The 23,321-nt window shown below is 42.8% G+C and overlaps 1 protein-coding gene across 2 annotated transcripts in view; it reads left to right on the plus strand.

The window, feature by feature from the left end:
- The window catches only part of LOC138301234 (collagen alpha-1(II) chain-like), a 1,268,735-nt gene that overhangs the window by 136,502 nt on the left and 1,108,912 nt on the right, over positions 1-23,321 (plus strand). For both annotated transcript variants that reach the window (XM_069241494.1, XM_069241495.1), the window contains exon 2: positions 6,181-6,249. In XM_069241494.1, coding sequence (XP_069097595.1) covers positions 6,181-6,249 — 69 coding nt within the window. The remainder of the gene's footprint in view (positions 1-6,180; positions 6,250-23,321) is intronic.

Raw genomic sequence — 23,321 nt, forward strand, 5'->3', positions numbered from 1 at the left:
GTCAGGGGAGTAGTCCCTCCCCTTTCCTTTGTCCAGTTTCGCGCCAAGGCAGGGCTGGGGGATCCCTGAACTGGTGTAGACTGGCTTATGCAGAGATGGGCACCATCTGTGCCCATCAAAGCATTTCCAGAGGCTGGGGGAGGCTACTCCTCCCCAGCCCTTCACACCTTTTTCCAAAGGGAGAGGGTGTAACACCCTCTCTCAGAGGAAATCCTTTGTTCTGCCTTCCTGGGCCAGGGCTGCCTGGACCCCAGGAGGGCAGAAACCTGTCTGAGGGGTTGGCAGCAGCAGCAGCTGCAGTGGAGACCCCGGAAAGGCAGTTTGGCAGTACCCGGGTTCTGTGCTAGAGACCCGGGGGGTCATGGAATTGTCCCCCCATTACCATAATGGTATTGGGGTGACAATTCCATGATCTTAGACATGTTACATGGCCATGTTCGGAGTTACCATTGTGACGCTATACATAGGTAGTGACCTATGTATAGTGCACGCGTGTAATTGTGACCCCGCACTCACAAAGTCCGGGGAATTTGCCCTGAACGATGTGGGGGCACCTTGGCTAGTGCCAGGGTGCCCACACACTAAGTAACTTGCCACCCAACCTTCACCAGGTGAAGGTTAGACATATAGGTGACTTATAAGTTACTTATGTGCAGTGGTAAATGGCTGTGAAATAACGTGGACGTTATTCCACACAGGCTGCCGTGGCAGGCCTGTGTAAGAATTGTCAGTGCTCCCTTTGGGTGGCAAAAGAAATGCTGCAGCCCATAGGGATCTCCTGGAACCCCAGTACCCTGGGTACCTCAGTACCATATATAAGGGAATTATATGGGTGTACCAGTATGCCAAAGTGAATTGGTAAATTTAGTCACTAGCCTGCAGTGACAAATTTGGAAAGCAGAGAGAGCATAAACACAGAGGTTCTGGTTAGCAGAGCCTCCGTGATACAGTTAGGCACCACACAGGGAACACATACAGGGCACATACTATGAGCACTGGGGCACTGCCTGGCAGGGTCCCAGTGACACAAGGACTAAAACAACATACATACAGTAAAATATGGGGGTAACGTGCCAGGCAAGATGGTACTTTCCTACACAGAGTCAGAAGGTTTGCATTAAATGGAAGGCACTTAGGGCCAGATGTAGGTAAGTCAAAAATTGCGACTTGCAATTTGCGAGTCATAGCGACTCGCAAATTGCAACTCGCAATACAAGATGCAGAAAGGTGTCTCAGACACCTTCTGCGACTCACTATGGGGTCACAAAGACCCACCTCATGAATATTTATGAGGTGGGTCGCAGTTTGCGACCCCATAGCGAGTCTAGGCACTCACAGGGATGGTGGCCTGCTGGAGACAGCAGATCACCATGTCCGTGACTGCTTTTTTAATAAAGCAGTTTGTTTTCTTCTTTTTGCAGCCCGTTTTCCTTAAAGGAAAACGAGCTGCAAAAAGAAAAAATACTGAAACCATTTAGTTTCGGTTTTTTCAGTGTAGGCAGTGGTCCATAAGACCACTGCCTGCTCTGAAAAAATATTTTTTTGGGCATTCACAAAGGGGCCCCAGACCCCTTCCCTTTTGCGAATGAGTTACCATCCACTTCAAGTGGATGGTAACTGCGAGTTGGTTTGCGACCGCATTCGCGGTCACAAACCAACTCAGCATGGCGATGCGGTCGCAAATAGGAAGGGAACACCCCTTCCTATTTGTGAGTCGCAGCCTCAAATTGCGAGTCAGTACCTACTCGCAATTTGAGGTTGTGCATCGCGACAAGCCTTTTGCGCCTCGCAAACTGCCTTTTTCGCCGATTGCGAGGTGCAAAAGGCTTGCTACATCTGGCCCTTAATGTCTAATGCAGGGGGTCTCCAACCTTTTCTGTAAAGCGTTACTTTAAATCAATGAAAATGATCGTGAGCTACTGAAGGCCAAGCAACTTGCTCATTGTTACCAGGCACTCTCATGCACAGCTTCCTTGGCTGTAGGCCTAATGTCCATAGAGCCAGATACTATGATTTGAACAATATACGTTGACTAGGGGAACTATGACAGGGCTGCCATGTGTGTCATGGGATGAGAGTGTTGTCTTTGGGGATGTATGAAAATGTGTGCGTATGAATGGAATATATATGTATGGTTGACTGAGAACCTGTGTCATATGTACTTGTGACACAAGACATACCTTTTGCCATGTGTGACACTATTATATGTAAAACAGAAACATACAACCATTATTTTAAATGGGAGAAATGTAAAGTGCAGAAAGACGTTCTGCTAAAATGTTGATATTATGGAACAAGATTTTGCATTTAATTTTCCCCCACTTAAAAAAAATGGCTGTATTTTTCAGTTATAAATAAGGCACTATGTTTACCAGCCTCTGGGAGCAAGATGCCTACTGTGTGTAAATTTGAATTGGGAGAAAATTAAACAGAAGAGTTAACATTATGCTTTCATGGATTCTATAAAAATAATTTCAATTTTCTCCTATTTCCCAAGTGTCATATTTACAAACTGCAGCCATCTTGCTACTAGTGGCCTGTAGACATGGTGCCATATTTATAACAGAAAAATACAATTATTTGTTCAAATGGGAGTAATTTAAAGTGAAGAAACATGCTTCCTAAAACATTAAGACTAATTGGCTTAATTAAAAATAGAGAAAACATTAAAACGTAATTTTTCATAGAAATATTTTTCTTCACTTTAAATCTCTCCCATTTAAAAATAAATGACTGTATTGTTCAGTTATAAATATGGCACAGTCTTTAGTGGCCTCTGGGAGCAAGAGGCCTTCTATTCTGTAAATGCCACACTTTGAAATGGGACACAATTAAAAAGAAGAATTAACTTAATCATTAAGGTACATTTTCATTTTCTCCCATTTAAAAGCATTAAAAAACATAATTTCGTTCTCACTCTCCACCACTGAGTTGATAAGGGCTTTTACAGAGTTAAATAACTCAGTACCTCAGTTATTTATCTTTGTGCCCCAGCCTGGGTCATAAATCTGACTGAGCACTGCTCATTATCAGGACCTGGTATCTGCAGCCTGATGATAATAATGTAGAATTTGCACAACCTTCCCTTAACTTTAAAAGGAAGACATGAACCTGTGCTTATTTAAAAATAAAGTAATGTCTGGGAGCTACTCTGGAGGTGTCTATGGGCTACTGGTAGTTCCCCGTTGACTGGTTGGAGACACCTGGTCTAATGTCTGCACGTACATATGTAAAATCTACAGTGAAAAGCAAATTTTCAATTAGAAAGGCAATATTAAAGTTGTTCTGGCATATGTTATTTGTCTCATATAGACCACATTGTACAAACCCCATCATTGTGCTTAACGTAACTGTTCATATCGGACATAAACATGAATACAGTTGCAAACAACTAAAAAGTAAAAAAAAAAAAACATACGTTAATCCCTTGTGAGTTTAACTGATAAACTGTCCCAATGTACCTCTATGTGCTGCTCCATCTGGGGGTGAGGTGTGAAATACTGTGGAATTGCCCACGAACTATGGAGATGGAGAGAGCCTACCGCAGCCTAGCAAGGAAAGTCATTATTGGTCAATGTTAGCACCTTTAGTTAGCAATGCAGCACACCACCACCAGGAGGAGTTAACGAGCCCCATGGACCCTCGGCAGACAGCTGCTCTGCTAGATCCACACATTGTGTGTGAGAAGCTGCTGCCTTTGCCAAGGGCAGCCCTTGTCTCTGTATGGGAGCACAGGCTGGGGAAGCCACGGGCCCAACCTGGTTACCTGGTACCTGCCGGAACGGGAATCCTGCGCATTCCCACAACATCCCAGCACTGCATGTAGCTTATTTTCTTTGGAGAGGACAGTGTTGTTTTACACAAACTATTTCACTCTGGGGTGTAGAGAGAGCGGTGTTCCTGTGCTACCATGCAGGACAAGAAGGCGTTAGGTACTTACAAGTGGTTCACTAGGTCGGCAAAGCGTCTCGTTTCTGCCATCCCACTGGTGGACTGGCCCCGTAATTAAATATTGCTACCTGCCTGGCGGGAATCATTTTGATCAACACGCTCCTGCAAGTGCTGCAGAAGCAAACCTCAATGTTGGTCTAGCTGGTGCAGCATTTGTTTCCCATTTCAGATTCGAGCTCACATCACAGGAGTTTGTTTCTAAAATGAAAAAAATGATCCTTACTCACAGGGACTTTACTCCCTGCGCATTAATCCACTGTTGATTTTCCCTCCTAAATACACCATGTGCGCATAGTGGACCCGGGCAGGGCAAATATGCAGAGGATTGCCCTAGATAGAGTGGATCTTTGAATCAGGAAGGACGGTGACTCTGAGGCGACAGGGACAGCGGCAATGATGGTGTCCCTGCACAGCCCACAGAGACTCCATCCGTGCGCACCAGCAGGCCCCACTGTTTTTAAATGAAGTATATGAAATGGGAGTTTTTCAACATTTATATGCAGCCGGTCGTATCCACTGGCAAACTGCAAATGAGCCTCGAAATCATTAACTGTTGGTAAGAAGCACTTTAATATGTTTTGGTTTTATGTTGTTTTCTTTTAAATAAACCTACATATTACATATTACACACACACTCTTTAAACCTGTCTAAGTATTTTTTACCCATGATTCTAATTATGTATTGTATGTGCATATGTGTGTGTATTCATGTGTGTGTGTGTGTGTGTGTGTGTATATATATATATATGTATGTATGTGTATATGTTGTTTCTGTGCTTGGCATGTTCGTGGATCATTGCATGGCTCCTGGGTGGGTTGTTATACTAGATATCTATGAATTCCTGCTCTCATCTTATCACACTTATCTATTCATCACTCTTATGTCATGTATCTATCAAACTATCCTCCATTCTCACTCTGACTCATCCCAAATCCCTTCTACCACTTTCATCTCCTAAATATCTCTGCCTAAGCTCTTCCCTCCGCTTCCACATCTAACTCACCAAACCTCACTCTACTACCGTGACCTCCCACACAACCCTACTAAATTCTCCTGCATTTATCTCACCCTGCTACTATGCTCTCCCTAACCCTTCCACATACTCTTCCCCCTCCGTCCCCCTTTACTCATCCCAAGCCTTTGGGTTGAGTAAATGAAGGATATACTCCCAATTAACACTTCTGGATTTCTTTCCTCCTCCACCCCTCCATTACCCCAGTCAATCTAACTAACAAACTCTCATATCCGCAGCTCAAATTAACTCATAATAATACTAAAACTGTACTCATTATTTAACGATACTAATCCATCACTAATTCTTGTTGGGTTCCAGAGAAGCGTGCTACTCATCGAAAAGCGCTTCGACGCCTCGTCAGGGGTAGTAAACGCTATATAAATACGATTACAATACAATTACAATACAATACATATTTGCCCGTCTCCATTTAGTACTTTGTATCTCTCTTGCACTCGCTCTCTGTCTCTCCGTGTCTCCATTTCAGGCTCTCTTGCGCACCGATGTCCAACCCTGCAATATGGACCACTGTCCTGCTTTGTCTCGATGCGCCTTCCCCTACTGCCACTCACTCCCCCCCTCCCGCCCCTATCTTCTTCCTCAAGTGTACGCCATTTTACTGTCTCATTCTCTCTTTTCCTCCTCGTCTGTGTTTTAATCTCTTCATGGCCTCTCTTTCGAGAAAAGTATCACTTCAGTAAGAAATGTAAATCTCCAGTGCCAAAGAATGGTTGTGATTATTGACTGACGGTGAAATGTGAGGAATGGCTCTGCCATGGGCTATAGGTCCCACTCGTACACCAGGAACCTTATGGCAGTATGATACCCTTCCAATTTGAAGATCAGAGGATGTTCCAATACATTCGTTTTATAGATGGGCAGTAACAGAGTAAGTTCACTTGCACTTTATGCATATTTTACCTCAATATACACCTCAATATATATTTTTTCACTTTGAGCATGAACATTTTAAAATAAATAGACAAATAGCTTTTTTGATTTCTGAATTGTATTAGGATTATAAATGCACTACTTTCTCAGTTCCTACTACTTTTCTCCAGTTTTGTGACCACATTTTTCAAAAAGTTTGGAAGATCAACATTTTTGAAAAAATACATGTCTAGTCAGTGTCATTTACAGAAGAAAAAAAAAAAACTAAATTTTATAAGTATCTGTTATTGAAAAATCTAATACTTGACGTTGTATGTTTCAGAAACTGGTGAACTGCCTGGTGTAGAGGAAGGCGAAAATCATGGTGTACTGGGAAGCAACTGGATAAAGGGTAAGTCTCGCCACCTCTATGTTTTTCTTGGCTAGCAAATGCAACAAGCATGTGCAATGCAATAGGTCTCACATTTGCTTGAGTTAGAGCTATTGGCATTGTGAATTCATAACTGGACTTATCTTGCCACATAAATTGGTGCACCCTCTCTCCTAATTTCGTCTTTTCTTGCAATATAACTCCAGTGGCCCTGCATATAACTAATGCACTTCCAGGTACCTTCTTCCTGTATTCGCAGCAAGAAAAGAAAAATGTTGCCATTTAGCATCCTAATTTAAATCTGCCATGCTAATTCTAATAGAATACCACTGTCACCACCCCGCCATCAGAGTTGCTTTCTAACACAATTCCCCCCAAAAAGGCACAAGACAGCCACAGAGGAGAATTAGGCTAGAAGGCTCACCCAAACATATCAAGAGTGTTCAGACAGTCATAGTGTAATAAGAATGTTAAATTAGCCTGCATCATGGTCATAATTGTATTAAGGAGAGATTATTAGAACATATACAATTACCATATAAACAACTTTTGGCATCTAATAGTCAAAATAGCCCCTAGAGGGCACCATAAAAAAAATATAATTTATAAGAAACATGGTCACGTCACTATATTGTTAGCCCTTAGAGGCCATAACCCCATGAAAAAAACAGAAAAAGTAGTGCAGTATAAGCATATACTTAGCCCTAGAGGTCGTTTGTAGGGCTACAGGCCTACTGCAATGATATTACAAACAAGGCCATTAAAACAAAACTTTTTCCATTTGTAAAACAAAAGTTCTAGCCATGAGAAAGCTTAAAAAACACTGAATGGTGGGGTGGGGTGGGGTGGGGTTGTTTTGAAGTCCCCACTAACCTAGTGTGGGGACCCAGAGATGATGTAGACAGAGCATTTTGAAGGTGGTCCGTTGTCCTAGGACCACTACAAGCTGAGTTATGAGCAAAAATGTTTTCCAAAAGTAATGCCCTGCAAAGCATTATGGGGCGAGTTTTTGTGCCACAAATATTATAGTATGTTGGCTGCAATGCTCAGAACAGTCCCTGGAGGACACCACAATAAGAATAGCATTTGGAAAAACTTGTTCATATAACCATACACTCAGCTCTTAGAGAGCATAACCGCATGAAAAAACAATGGAAGAAAGTAATGCAGTGTAACCATATATTTAGCTCCTAGAGAGCATAGTGCATTACACCAGTTCAAGGCTAGCAGGCCTATTGCAATGAATTTATAAACAAGGCCCATAAAACATAACTCCTCCCAGCTGTAAAACAAAAGTTCTAGTCATGAGAGAGTTAAAAAAGATAACGAATGGTGGTAGGGGTTATTATTTTGGAGTCCCCACTAACATGGCGTGGGGGGCAGAGATGATGTAGACAGAAATATCACATTGTGGTCAATGTTTTGAAGGTTTCCCCATTGTCCCAGGACCACCACAGGCTGAGTTATGAGCATAAATGTTTTGAAAAAGTACTGCCCTGCAAAGCACTTAGTTTCCATTCCACGAATATTTTAGCCTATTGATATGACTGTTCTGCTTAGAACAGCCCCTAAGCTACACCACAATGAAAATAGCATTTGTAAGAAACCTGGTCACATAACTATATAGTTAGCCCCTAGAGGTCATAACCACACAAAAAGAAAATAACAAATAATGCAGTGTAGTCATATATTTAGCCCCTAAACAGCATAGTGCCTTACATGTTTTCTGAGCTAACAGACCCACAGCAATGATATTACAAACAAGGGCCCTAAAAACTCAAGCTATTCCCAGCTTTAAAACAAAAGCTTCAACTATGAGTATACTTAAAAAGGCACTCCATGGTGGGAGGGGTTATTATTTTGGGGTCCCCACTAACCTAGTGTGGGCGACCCAAAGATGACATAAACAGAAAGAGTGTATCACACTGAACATTTTGGTTTTGTTCCCATTGTCCTAGGACCACCACAGGCTGAGTTATGAGCAACAATGTTTTGTAACAATAATGCCCTGCAAAGCATTATGGGGCGAGTTTCCCTAGGCAGTGAATATTGTAGTACCGGCTCTCCCTCTGTGCAGAAGAAGCAGCTTTCACTTTCAGGCTTTCTGTTTTACACAAAGCATTTACCAATTTCAAGTGTTTTAAGAGGAGAGCCACAAGAAATGAGTCTGATTAGGTAACTGTGAACAACGTGACCAACGCTCCAATACCTCTGCTCGAGTTCACGCTGTTGTGCCTGTTCGTGGTGTGAGCACCATGGCCGCCATGCAGCACGAAGGGGAGAGACAAAAAAATAGTTTGCCCAGACTGAAGTATATCGACCTGGCTGGGTGCTCCTGGCCAATCCTGACGCTGCTCTGATTAAATTAAATTAAATGTTTATTTCCTGCCTCCCCTCACCCTTCCTGCACTTCCCCCACCCCGCCCCTTCCACAGCCCGCGAGCCGGTACTGAGGATTTCTAATCCAGGTTCCCAGCATAGACTGGTTTATCAGATCACATTCACTTCGCCCATAACTTTCTTTCTTTTTTTTTTTTAACAAAGTATTCTTCCAACATGCCATCTAACTCTCATCCTTTGCATCTGTTTTATATAAGTTCTGGTGATTAGAGATTGATAATATTCTGTATTCAGTCTCTGAACTTTGAAAGTGGAGGCAAGCTCAAGATCAAAAAACAATTCAGAGGTAAGCCCTGACTCCTGTGTCATATGTATGTGTTATTTGTACAGGAAGAATCTATTCAAAGGTGCTGTATTCCTGTACTGGATTGAAGGAGGAAACCCTATCAGAGTGAATCTAGGCTTGGAATGTGGGGTTCAGAGATAGGAGGCGGATTGTTTGTTTTATCATGATGTAGTCTGAAATGTCTCCAGGGTAGGGGCAGTCCTTATGGATACAGGGACACTGTTCTAGATAATGGGTGCGTAGATGTCAAGGTCCCATTACCTGTTTTTTCTCCCTTGCTGTTCGCCTTTTGTCTGAGGCTGCTTGTGCTGTGGATGTACCAACCTCCACAGACAAGGTGAGTTTGTAGCCAGATTGGCATGAATGCTACTTGTTATGCTTCTTTAGCTGATGCAGCTGACAGTGAAGGTGTGAGACCTACATGAGGAGTCAGTGAAGTGTGGTTATATTTCTTTTGGCCCTTGAGGCGTGTTGCAGCTTGTAGGATGCTCTTAGGAGGGGTATGGTCAGGTGGAATATGGGAGGCCATGGTTCATATTGTACCAACCAGATGCAAGTATGAGTACTTGAACAGTAGTTCTGAAATCACAATATGTGGGGACGTTTCACTATCTTTAGCAGAACCTGCACAGAGTAGTCTTGGTTTTCTGGGCAGTGTGTTCTGTGAGCTTGAGGTATTTGGCCAGGGTGAATCTGAATGAACTGGCACTGGTTGGAAAGGAAGGGTGGTTGACTCCATCCAGGGTCATGACGTACAAACAGGTTTGCACTAGTTATTGGTGATGTTGTTGGTGAATTGTAGGAATTCAAATTTGGCGTGGTTGCATTATGAGTAGGCACTGAATGCCCAGGTCTAGAGCTGCAGGCAGCGCTGGAGGTATTGGATGCCCAGAGACTTTCATGCAGCGTTTGGGCCATTGGTGTATTGATGGATGTTGATGATGTTATCGCTTAGATGAGTTCCAGAGGGTTCAATGTCGATGCGTAAGATGACAGGAGACAAGATGAGACCTTCTGTGAAGTAACTGGTTTTAGTTTGGACACCAAACAATTGATTGTTGCACAGTAAGGCTGGAAAAATTCATGCTGCAGGCTTCAAAGAGGATAATGGTCATGTAGAATCTTACACTTTTTGAAGAAAAATAATGATTCACCCCCCCTCAGACCAAGTTGATAACCTTGGGACGTACCTAAAAATGACTCTGAAAACACCAATATATATGTATGTCTAAAAGTTGTTAGAGTTTAGCTTGCGTTGGACCTAGCAGCAGCCTCTGGCACACCTCCCAGAAACACCTTCAGGACTTTGAGGGAGTATTGTTCCAGGTCTGGAGGATATTTTTGATGCTTTACATTAGGCTGATGTCTTCAGTGTGTTTTCCTATGTGTGGTTTGCAAAGCGGAGGAGAAACGGCAGATTGGTCGACAACTCTCAACAGCCCGTCAGTGGAACACAGCTGGGTCCTACCAGTGTCAACATCTGCCAGAAGCACTTCCTCCACACACATCTCTAGAGTCCCAGCAAACCAGACTGGAGTGGGAGCGTAAAGCAGTCCTGGCAAAAATGTTTCTTCTCTGTTTACTTTATCTCTCCCAAAGCACCAGCTATGCCAGATGCATTTAACATGGGTGAGCTGAAGAAAGCGACAGAGGTACCTCGCCCTGAGCTTCAAAAACCAGCCTCATGTGGCTCCAACCCACCAGGCGCTGGCGTATCTAAGGCCCCCCGCAGCTCCTGCAGTGCGGGGGGGCTCGAGCTCTGGGGGGGGCCCTCAGCAAAGCACATGGCCTGAGTGAGTCCAGAGGGGGCCCCGTTCCATGTCCTTTGCAGGGGGGGTGGGGGGGGGCAACTCCAGTTTCGTTATGCCACTGCCACCACGGGAAAGCCAGATCGAATAAATGGACAGTTAGGCACTGACAACAAACCTGGTTATGACCCCAGACCCTTCCCCGCTAGGGCACTTAAAAAACAAGTTATCCTACAATAGAAAAGCCATGGACTGTGTATTATAAGAAGGATATAAACTCTCAAAGCAATTCAACACAGATGCAGTACTCGTCTTTTTGTATTATGATACCTAGTAAAATCCATTTAATTTTCAGCGCAGTTGTTTGAACTTGCAAATTGAGCAGTTTAACAAGGAGCAGTTGTCAGGCGCCTAGCCTGTAGGTACAAAATATGATGCTGCACATTCACCAGATATATTTGTTTTCACTTTGCTCCATATTACTCAATTAGTGTGTTGCAGACCTGCCAAGTAAACATGATTGTAATAAGAGACACCAGAAATTATGTGTGGAGGGCAAAAATAATTATTGGTGTGGGGGAGGCCCGTCAGCCTCCCCCCGGTGCCCCAGGGACCACCTCCTCCCCAGGGCAAAGATGAAAAAAACAGTGAAGGGGGCACGTTTTGGCGCCCCTTAAAACTTGGGGACCGCCACCTCCCTGGGGCTATAGTTGAAGGAGGGGGCCGCACGGCCCCCGTCAAGGAGCCAATGATGGCCCTGGGGACCGCCACCACCCAGAGCCAGCTTCTGCTATGTCCCGGGGTGCCCATCCCTGGACATAGCTGTTTGCTGTGGCTTTGCTGAAGCTTTGACAAATGCTGCCAAGTCACACTAAACACTCCGATTTCTGACAGCTGGACCTGTCAAGCAGGTCCCTCTGTCAGAAAGCAGAGTTTTCATCTCTGTTCCCTGCACATAGATAGGAGTGCAGGGAACAGAAATTAAAACTTTACTTCAACATGCACTGAGCTGCTTGCTGAAGCAATGGGTCTGCAGGGAGGCCTTGAGGCTCCCCCTGTGGTCCCACATAGCCCGTAAAAGGCATATATCAAGATAAATTACAAAAATGGTAGTGGACTGCGGGAGGCCTTGAGGCTCTCACCACCCCTCCCCCAGACCGCAGTACCAGATAGCCCATGAAGGCCTAAAAATATATATATATTTTAAAAATATAATAGCTCAAGTGTGAAGGTCACATAAATGAGCGTTGAGAGTTTGAGTCCAGCCAGACTTGTTTCCCTCCTTTTTTTTTTTAACTACAAATCTTTAAGTCTCATACTGAAAAGTGATCTTACTGTTTTTGATTGACAAATGCATTTTTTCAATTTGTGCAGAACTATCTAATTCTAAATATATCACTCATCAAAGCCTCAAAAGCTATCTATCTCCCTCTTTCTCCTTCACTTTTGATCTTTCTCTCACTCACACACCCACTCAGACCCTTATGCACCCACTCACAGACCCACTCAGACTCTTGTGCACCCACTCACAGACCCACTTAGACCCTCTTAGACCCTCACGTACCCACTCACAGACCCACTCAGACATTCAGACACCCACTCAAACTCTCACACGACCACTCACAGACCCACTGACATCCTCATGCATCCACTCATAGACCTGTGCAGACACTGACACACCCACTAAGACACTGATGCACACACTTTCACACCCAGACAGAGACTCTCACAGCCACTTTCACCCCAGATACACCCTTTTACACCTATTCTCACACCTAGAGATAGGCTGAGGCTAACTCCTGCCATACGCAGAGTATGGTTAGGTGGTTAGGGCGGTTGGCCGCAGTGATTGGCTGCAGGCCAGCCCCTGCAGGCAACCCCTGCTGCGCACGGGTGAAGGCCGTGTACGGTGCAAGGTGGAGTGCTTATATGGGGTTGGTCTCGGGGCCTGGGCCATGCTCGGCAGTGGTTGGATTAACGTATAGTAACGAAAATTACTATATGTTAAAAAAAAACATGGAAATTCCCTGAAAAAAACAAAGGTTACAGGGACATTATAGTTAGGAATAGAATTTAAAATAACATAGAAATTCACTTAGAAAACAAAGGTTACAGGGATGTTATAGTTAAGCTCACATTTTAAATGTATGAAACCATAGAAATTCACCAACTATAGTTAGTTACCTCAATACCTATAACACGTGCCCTAAGGTAACTATAACTTGCGCCCTCGCCATGCACTGCTAATTACCCCACAAATTACCTGACTCACGATATCTTTGATAACATCATTGATGATATCAATGTAATATTTGCAGTAAAACAATTACGAAAAAACGGTGCATGGCAGGGGCGCGAGTTATAGTTACCTTAGGGCACGAGTTATAGTTACTTTAGGTAACTCTAACTATAACTGGTGAATTTCTATGGTTCTGTACATTTAAAATGTGAACCAAACTATAACATTCCTGTAACCTTTGTCTTTTTAAGTGAACATATATATACACACATACATACACAGAAATACATACATATACACGCATACATATGTATATTAATTTAACTGAAATTAAAATATACATTTGTTAAACGTGCCTAAGAGTATGTACATATTTTATTGTTAAAAAATAGTTATTATACAGATTTGTACAAAGAAACACTTTTTATATATACATATAGGGGGTTATTCCAACTTTGGAGGAGGTGGTAATCCATCCCAAATGTGACGGATTTACCACCAGCCGTATTACGAGTTCCATAGGATATAATGGACTCGTAATACGGCTGGTGGTATATCCGTCACTTTACCGTCACTTTTGGGACGGATTACCACTTCCTCCAAAGTTGGAATAACCCCCATAGTGACATTATAACTGTTTACATACACAGGGTATGCAGTCCATTGTTGTTTGGGTATGGTGGTTATGTTGGTAAGAGCCAACTCTCGAGTAATCATCTGAAGATAAGATAGTTATTTGTGGATATTATATGACACACGATATTGACTCCCTTCACATGGTCACCGGGTGAGGAGCCAATATCACATGATGGAAGGGAAAGCAACTGAAAACCAATGTGCAAAGTGGTTTTCAGGTCGTTTTCGGAGGCTTTGAATTGCCTATATCCATTAATGGGTGTGAAAACACCCGAGGACATTGGCAGCAGCCTCAGCAAATTATGTTTTTTTTTTTTTTTTTTTTTTAGGAGAGGGTTTGGGGTCGCCGTGGGGGCGCAAGTGCTACTTAATATGCTTCTCAGCTCCAAGCCCCCATACCCTTCTCACACGGTGTAATTTTCGATTTAGTTGGCAGGTCTGGTGTTGTAGGACACAAACTAAACAAGAAGAGCCCCCACGATTCAATCTTAAAGGAGAACAATTGGAGTGCTATGTTTGAATGGCTAGAAGTCAGTATTGGTTGGTCCGATTACAATTAGAAAAACATGAATGCAGCACAGGGTCGATGAGCCATAAGTGTATGTCTTGGATTAAGAATGCAGTAAAGGGGCAGATGAACCATAAGTGTGTGTTTTGGATTAAGAATGCCATACAGGGCAGATGAACCATAAATGTGTGTTTTGGATTAAGAATGCAGTACAGGGCAGATTAACCATAAGTGTGTGTTTTGGATTAAGAATGCAGTAAAGGGGCAGATGAACCATACGTGTGTATCTTGGATTAAGAATGCAGTAAAGGGGCAGATGAACCATAAATGTGTGTTTTGGATTAAGAATGCAGTACAGGGCAGATGAACCATAAATGTGTGTCTTGGATTAAGAATGCAGTACAGGGCAGATGAACCATAAGTGTATGCCTTTGATTAAGAATGCATAAAGGGGCAGATGAACCACAAGTGTATGTCTTGGATTAAGAATGCAGTAAATGGGCAGATGAACCATAAATGTGTGTTTTGGATTAAGAATGCAGTACAGGGCAGATTAACCATAAGTGTGTGTTTTGGATTAAGAATGCAGTAAAGGGGCAGATGAACCATACGTGTGTGTCTTGGATTAGGAATGCAGTAAAGGGGCAGATGAACCATAAATGTGTGTTTTGGATTAAGAATGCAGTACAGGGCAGATGAACCATAAATGTGTGTCTTGGATTAAGAATGCAGTACAGGGCAGATGAACCATAAGTGTATGTCTTTGATTAAGAATGCATAAAGGGGCAGATGAACCACAAGTGTATGTCTTGGATTAAGAATGCAGTAAATGGGCAGATGAACCATAAATGTGTGTTTTGGATTAAGAATGCAGTACAGGGCAGATGAACCATAAGTGTATGTCTTGGATTAAGAATGCTACAAAGGGGCAGATGAACCATAAATGTATCTCTTGGATTAAGAATGCAGTACAGGGCAGATGAACCATAAGTGTATGTCTTGGATTAAGAATGCAATACGGGGCAGATGAACCATAAGTGTGTGTCTTGGATTAAGAATGCAGTAAAGGGGCAGATGAACCATAAGTGTATGTCTTGGATTAAGAATGCAATACGGGGCAGATGAACCATAAATGTGTGACTTAGATTAAGAATGCAGTAAAGGGGCATATGAACCATAAGTGTGTGTTTTGGATTAAGAATGCAGTAAAGGGGCAGATGAACCATAAGTGTATGTCTTGGACTAAGAATGCAGTACGGGGCAGATGAACCATAAATGTGTGTCTTGGATTGACAATGCAGTACAGGGCAGATGAACCATAAGTGTGTGTATTGAGCACTTAATTTTTGCGGGTGACTGCTGGTGCTTGGGAACTTGCACACATTTGTAGGGACTGGAATTTACCTTTCATCATCAGACGTTGACCCAGAACAAATAATGGTAAGCCAGAAGAGAGAGAAAGAGGAGGAAGAGAATTTTATGAGAACAGTGACAATGGGGAAAGCATGGATGAAAAAGAACCTGTAAGAGTGACATAAAGAGAAAGGAAGTGCAGTGCAGTGAAAAATAGAGGCACGTGGTTGGAACCAAGAGCAGGCAGTCTTGATATCCGGAAACCCCAGCATTCAGCAGCACCAGCCTCTAGGGGAAAATGTTGGCCACTTCATCGCTTATTTTTTCAACTCAACCCATGGATTTAGTATATTGCCCAGAAACCTATTCCTGAATTTACATCACAGACAATAGTGCAGTAATCGTAATCATACATGCTACCCTGATTATAACGCCAATGCAGCAGCCGAAATTCCGATGCGATATCAATTTCAAGTTCAAAATTGCTGTCACGATTGACAAAATCTTGCATTCTTGCCCTGCCGCCTAATTACAAAGACTGGAGAATGCATCCAATATGCTCTATCGAATCCGCATCTGCTCTAAAGAGGAAACCACCCCATACGTGGGAGGTAGCAAAATTTGGAACACTCCAATTGCACAACATCTAAGCAATGCCAAACTGGACTTTCTACAAAAGACAAAAATTTAACTTTTCTTAACCCCACAAAGCCTAATCACGGCAAAAGCGATTATTCAGAAGCGCTGGAGCCCCCATCATAACTCATATCTGAGAATTTAAGCTTATTAAGCATATCAAGCATCAAATACAAACATATTAGTAAACACTGGTGTTTAAAATGCTGGATTGAAAAAAGGAGACTGAAAGAAGATCATATGAATGTTCCCGCTGTTGTAATCCATACAAGAACTTCCTATAAAGAAACTTATACGAACTAAATGCCATGATTTGTGTGGAAATGTACTTCCCCAGAATCCCAATGGCTATACTTTACTTTAAAATTAAATCTCTCATCTCGTACCTCCCGCTGCTTTGCTTCTCATTATCTTTTAATTGTGAGGTGTTTCGTGCCCACTTGACCAGATCAGGAAACTTGTGTCTTCAAAAATGCATGTTTTCACTTATAGCGTTTGTATGGTCTCCACTCGGGCTGCCCCCAATCACTTTTAAAGCACGACTCAGAGGCTAGCACAGGAGTCGTTTTATTGTTTGGCAGCCCGACTGCTTCCTGAATGTCTGAGATAGGCTGCAACTCCACCCCTCCTTCTCCATTTGCGAATCTTTTCCCGTAAATTGAAGTTAAAGAGTCGGATTTAAGACAAGAAATCATAATTCATCGGTTTACCTAGTTGTTGTTTTGCACGTGGCCTCAATTCCTCTCCCAACTGATTTCACTCTAACTCAATATCTTACAGTCCTTTGTGCAACCAGGATCTGCAGTCGTATTACCAGGAAATATTCACTTTCAGAATGTAGAGATGAGGCATTAAGGAATTAGTGGTCACCTTATGTGTGGTTAGGTAGCAATGCTTGGCTTCTGCATGCCTCACTCATTTTTAACTTTTCCTCCTGCCAGATGAGGGCGTGAAGTTCTGACAGGTAGGTCGTGCAAGGAGGACCATAGGCTGACTCTACCTGAGCTACATCACATAAGAAACTTTTCACATCTGCTTCCTATTACAAAGCGCAACATTGTTTTAAAACTTTGTGCATGGTCTATCGTGCGCTTCACGGTCCAAGCCCCACAGACTTATGCACTAGGTTGACCCCCTACAAACCTTTAGGAAGCCTTCGATGTTCTTGCAGTTTTTAACTCTAAATCTGTCTGATCTGACATCAAAGGTAGGGAGGTCAATCCTTTTCATATCTTGACACTCACACACTGGAATTCACTACCCCTTTTCCTACATAGTATCACCAATCATACAGTCTTCTGGCGAGCTCTCAGTTTCGCCAAGGCTCTGAACACCCTATGATCAGTCATCTATTATGTTTTATCAACCATTTCCTCGGCCCTAGAACACTCTTTGTGGTATCTGCTCACATTCTATAAATCGTTTTAGATTAGATATATTTGTGCACTATATGTCTAAGCTGTCACCTGATTGGCATGCAGTCTGTCACAGATGGAGAATTGAGGATTATGGCAGGAGCAGCAGGCACTGTGTTTTCTCCTCAATAACTAGTCGCAACCTGTACACCTCCTTTGTCGCCTGTTTCTTTACATCAAGAACTATAGCAAAAAAGAAAAGTTATAATTTTTAGTTCTGTTTGACTCCTCTCTTCTCAAATGATGTCTTATTTTACATACTGGCTGTTTTTAAGTCGAGCTCGAAAGAACTTTGACCTATTGTAAGTATTGTGAGCTTTTAGCCACGCCCATCTAATGCCCATCACTTTCACTCATTCCTGGGCTTGCTTTTCAAAAATCCTTTATAATTGTTGGTAAATGCTTTACTTTTGTCCCTCCTTGGGACAATTCTGTTACCGCCTTGCAGACTGCCCCTGTTACATGGAAAATTGCACGATTGCCGATATGTTTGACTGCAAGCAAACGTCTTTTTCTTTTTGTTTCTCTCCTTCTCAGTCATGCTCATGGCAGCCATGGTGCTTTGAATCGACTCGCTTATGTAAATTGCATTACTTTTAATTTTCAAATTATGTGGCAAGAAAAGTGCAGTTAGGAATTTACAGCGCTAATAGCTCTAACTCGAGCACACGTGAGACCCATTGCGCTGCAAATGCTTGTTTTAAGTGGGCCCAGTTTTGTTTTATTTAGCACCCACATTTGTTGAGGTATGATGAGTCACTTTACTGAGGTTATCATGACAGTAGTTTTCCTGGTATATCGGATGATTGACAGTAGAGTGATGTCCACTTGGTGAAATGCTTTGTTTTAATTCAGTATGGTATAATCTGTTATGGAATTGTGCTCTACCATTCTCAATCCAGTGGGTTAGAGGACAGACCTAACTGTGTTCTTAAAAATAGCCTTTGATGGGGTTTTACAAGTAGCACATCCATCTATCATAGATTGAGAACTGTGATATGGTCATACCACTCTTTAACTCATTACAGTACTACAAAAATGTCCTTTGAAATGGTTAGAGAAAGGGGCACGGTTACCAATTTGTGCCCAAAATGGCTTATAAAAACTAGCAAAAAGTATTGTTTTTGATCATCTCAAATGTCAGTTGGATGAGATAGGTGTCCCTGTGACACGTAGCCAAGGTAAGCACAAGAAAATTTTGATGATTGAAAGTGCACAACCATTATGGATGTGAAAGTGCGTAATTTGATGCATTTCACCAACACAGCAGTATGATTTTTTAAAGCAAATTATTTACTGCCTCAAATGCACTTACTGGTATTAATGCACAAGTTAAGAATTGAATGGCACATGATGTAGAAGGAGTGGTAAAGGTGGTGGTTAAAGGTAGGTTGAATTGTGTTGGCATGCCTGTAAGAGTTCAGTTCATCAGAACTAGTGGTGTGGAAGGCATTGAGCAGCTACCTGCCTTTGATGATCCTGTGGTACAGGCTCAACAGTCAGGATACTGTGGCCGATGAGGGTAGCTGGTTCTATTTTTTATCTGTAAACCGATGGCCTGGTTGCCTAATCTTATGTTGTACTGTATTGGATGGTGGCTGATGTTTGATTTCTCTGCCCTTTTTTTCAGTCTTGTCTACTGACAGCTCTTAGCTCTCTACGAAAGATGTCTTGTGAACCGTACCAAAAATGTAGTGGGCTTATCTCATCCACTGCCTACCATTGGGTAGCTGTGTCACTTCCATATGCTTGCTTTTCAGTGACTACTTCAAGTGTTTGGCCCTTCCCTAGAGCGTAGTTTCTTTACTGTTCTTTTGTTTGGCCAACTTGTATCTTTCCGCTGCTCAATTGTAGGGATCATCTTTTCTTTTTCTTTAAACACTCTGAGAGTGCATGTGTTTTCTTGCTCCCTTCGTGTGCTTCTTCCCCAATGCCGATTCCAGTGTGCTGTGTTGCTCCCTCTTCCCCCACTTGCTATTATCATCCATAGTACCTCTCCATGCAAATTCCTCAGTTTGCTACCTCCTCCCCATTCCTTTCATGATTTCCTCATTTTCTTTAATTCTTTTTTTTTTTTCTTATTCTCCATCCCCACTCACTCCCTGTTGCTTCCGTAACCCCCTCTGTTGCTTTAGCCCACTTTGTCTTCCGTTTTACCCCTTCCCCTCACAGGCCATTAAAATAACATTTTTTTTTTCTTTTTTGGAGAGCCTGGAAGCTGCTATTTGCTGCCAGACCACTCCACTTTCAGAAAAGCACGTTTGCACAAGTTTAAACTATTACTTTTCTTTATTTACCACGTAAACGTGGTAACAGCCGCCATCTTGGCCAGTAAAAATGCAGCTGCGTTATTCTATAGGTGCGCACGTGTGTAATGACGCATGAACACGCATACGTTCACCTACAGAATGTATGTGCTCGTGCATGCATTTTCGTAATTGTCTTTTTTTCTAACTTGTTTTGTGTCTATGCTGTGCAACAACGTCGTGATACTCCACAGCTTTGGCAAAAATCATTTGCAAAACCAATAGATAAAAAAAACAGCGAGATCTATTGTCTTCGCCAATGCTCATTTATTATTAGTGGTTGGTGCTACTGTGGTGTGTTTATCTCGTGCTAAATTTCCAACTAGAAGTGAAAGAGTTAGTGTGTTTCTTTTATGTGTATGTTGTTTAAGTCGAAACTGTTTGATGTGTGAGTTGTGTCCAGGTGGGTAGGACGATTATAATTACTGTGTGGAAAGGATGGGCGTGTTACTGTGTACTATGGATCTTGGCATGGGTGAAGATGGAGACTGAGCTGGAAGTTGGAGGTTTAACGAGTGGGTGAGGGACCTGTGAGACACCAGGCAGTAAAGGTCCTAAGCTCGTGCTTTGCTCCTGCATCTGGACAGGTCAAATAATATGACCCCTCTCACCTACTGCGACAGCAAAGGGTCCAATTGCACAGATGGAGGTGACCTGGACCCATCTATCACCTTTGCTTGTTGCACCACAAGGACTAGTGGATATTTCGGAACTGTTTATTCTGAAACGAGGAATGCGATAGCTCCGACCTTCTCCCCCTCCAGTTCCCCAATAATCATAAAGTCTTGCCCCTTTCATCTCAGAGCCTTCCTGGGATCGGTTTTATAGAGCGCCAGGGCCCTCCAAGTTGAAGAGTTTCTGAAAAGGGGGCGGAACTGACGTGAACCTTTGTTGTGCGAGCCTGCAGTGTGTGTCCCAATTGGAAACAGAACCTCGCTGCCAGCAATTTGGGGAGCATTTAGCGGCCCCTTTGAATCGGCGCCGCTTGATGTTGGCGCACAGGTTTTGTTGCCCTGCTGCTGAGACTGGGCAGGTTGGCAGCCGCAGAGTGTGGACATCTCTTGATCACGGCAGATGCCTGGGCAGCGGCTGGAGGCAGGATTGTGCCAGGTAATCCCGGCCTTTCATCCTTCGCCAGCTGGCAGCCGAGGGCCTCCGACCGAGATAAGGACTGGAATGCTTAGCAGAAGCGGGCTGATTTGTCCGGGTGAGGTCCCCCTATCAGGATGGTAGGGCTGGGACAGAATCAGTTTCACAATTATTTTATAAAGATATCAATGTTTAAATATGCAGATAAGCAAACACATGTGATGCAATAACACTGTTACTTGTGTAATGACATGTTTTGACCAGAGCTTGGCGCCCCCCCCCCCCCCCGATCACTTGAGGCCCCCCTAACCCCCCCAGTTTGAAGACCCTTGCTGTAGAGTGAATAAAGAGAGACTCTCCTGTTTGACATTGCAGCTTCAGGGTGAAAGCAACAATGTTTCCCCTGTTGGGCCTTCGATCCTCCATCAACGCGTCATATGCCGTTGAGCAGTACAAGGCAGTGCTTTGCTGTTTTGACCAGTACAAGGTGATGTACAGGGTGATGCTTTGTTGCTGTATCGAACAGTACAACGCGATTGCTTCTGTGTCTAACGGTACAAGTGATTCTTCTTGAATCAAATAGTACAAAGCAGTTGTTTCTGCATCAAACAGTACAGGCCGATGCTTGTATTAAATAGTACAAGGTGATTGTTTCTATGTCAAAAGGTACAGGTGATGTTTGTTGAATCAAAGTGACAAAGCAGTTGCTGGTGTGTCGAACGGTACAGGCTGATGGATTTTGTATCAAATAGTACATGGTGATTGTTCTGTGTTGAGCGATACATGCTGATGTTTGTTGTATGGAATAGTACAAAGCAGTTGTTTCTGTGTCGCGTGGTATAGGTTGATGTTTGTTGTATAGAATAGTACAAAGCAGTTGTTTCTTTTTCAAGCGGTACAGGCTGATGCTTGTATCAAATAGTACAAGGCGATTGTTTCTGTGTCGAGCGGTACAGGCTGATGCTTGTTGTTTGGAATAGTACAAAGCAGTTGTTTGTGTCGAACGGTACTGGCCGATGCTTGTATCAAATAGTACAAAGCAGTTGTTTCTGTGTCAAGCGGTACAGGTTGATGCTTGTATCAATTCACATAGTACAAAGTGGTTGTTACTGTGTCGAGAGGTACAGGCTGATGCTTATTGTATCAAATAGCACAAAGTGATTGTTTCTGTGTCGAATGGTACATGCTGATGCTTGTTGTATCGAATAGTACAAGGCAATTTATTTTTTTGTGTCCAATGGTACAGCTGAGCTGATGCTTGTTGTATAGAATACTACAAAGCGATTGTGTCTGTGTCGAACAGTACAAGCTATTGTTTGTTGTGACTAGCAAGAAAAGCAGATGCCTTCTGTGTTGATCAGTAAAAGATAATGCATATTGTGTTGAATTGTTGTGTTGAGCAATGTGGAGCGATGCTTTCTGTGTCGAGCAGTGCGGGTGTTACTACTTGTGACTAACAGTACAGGGTGTTGATTGTCGTGTCACTCCATATAGAGCAATATTTCCCGTGTCAAACAGTACAGAGTGACTCTTGTTGTGTCGGTCTGCATAAGGTGGTTATTGTTGTGTTGCACCGTAGATGTGATGCTAGATGTGCTTAATCGTTCAGACCAGTGGTTCTCCTTCTTACAAGCAGTCACATCACATGTTGTGTTGTATAATAATGCTTTAAAAACCTCAATTTGTTGCTTTAAACCAGCTGTGCATTTTTAATTGTACATCATTTTTCATTGCACTTTTACATTTCTTTTAGTTTATTTATCCAGTGCAACTGTTGTACTACTTGTGTTTTCCGATAAACATTCCCCTCACTCCCTCCATTCATTGGATCTCTCCTTCTGGCTGTCAGCTCCCACCTTCTTCTGTCTTTCTAAATGTATGACCAGTTTTTGGTCCATTGTTTCTTTTTTTTAAATTTATTGTCTGCAGCAATATAATGTCTTGGATGCCTCAATTCAGCATCAATTAAAACTTTCCTTAAATGATGTATACAGGGATCCTGTTTCATTCCAGATATCTGTTCTGTTGCAACAAATTAAATGCAGTCTTTGGCTGCTTTCATGTTGCTGTTACTTGATAATTTCCTTCCCACAGGAAATGTTGTCATCTTTCATACATTTTTGTCTGGAGGCGTTGGATCTCTCAACCTTTGTTTCAGCAGCCAGAGAGAAAGGTTGGGCACTTGTATTGCTCCATCCTCGGTCTCTACGGAGGAAGGCAACTTTGCTTCTCTGGCTCTTCCACCACTTGTCAGATTTAAACAAGCTTTTACCACTCAGAAGGACGTTGAGGCACTGAAAATCACGAAGGCACAAATAAATTTGCAGAGCTCAAAGTGTTTAAAAATGATAACTAGCCAATTGCTGACTCTCTAAACTTTGTCTCACCAATTCTCTAAATCCTACTAACACCGGTTTCCTGACCTCCCTAGTATAATATTTCTTCTACAGGGCAAATAGCTACACATTCATCAGGAT

The sequence above is a fragment of the Pleurodeles waltl genome, chromosome 6 (genome assembly GCF_031143425.1).
Source record: "Pleurodeles waltl isolate 20211129_DDA chromosome 6, aPleWal1.hap1.20221129, whole genome shotgun sequence".
Taxonomy (NCBI): Eukaryota; Metazoa; Chordata; class Amphibia; order Caudata; family Salamandridae; genus Pleurodeles; species Pleurodeles waltl.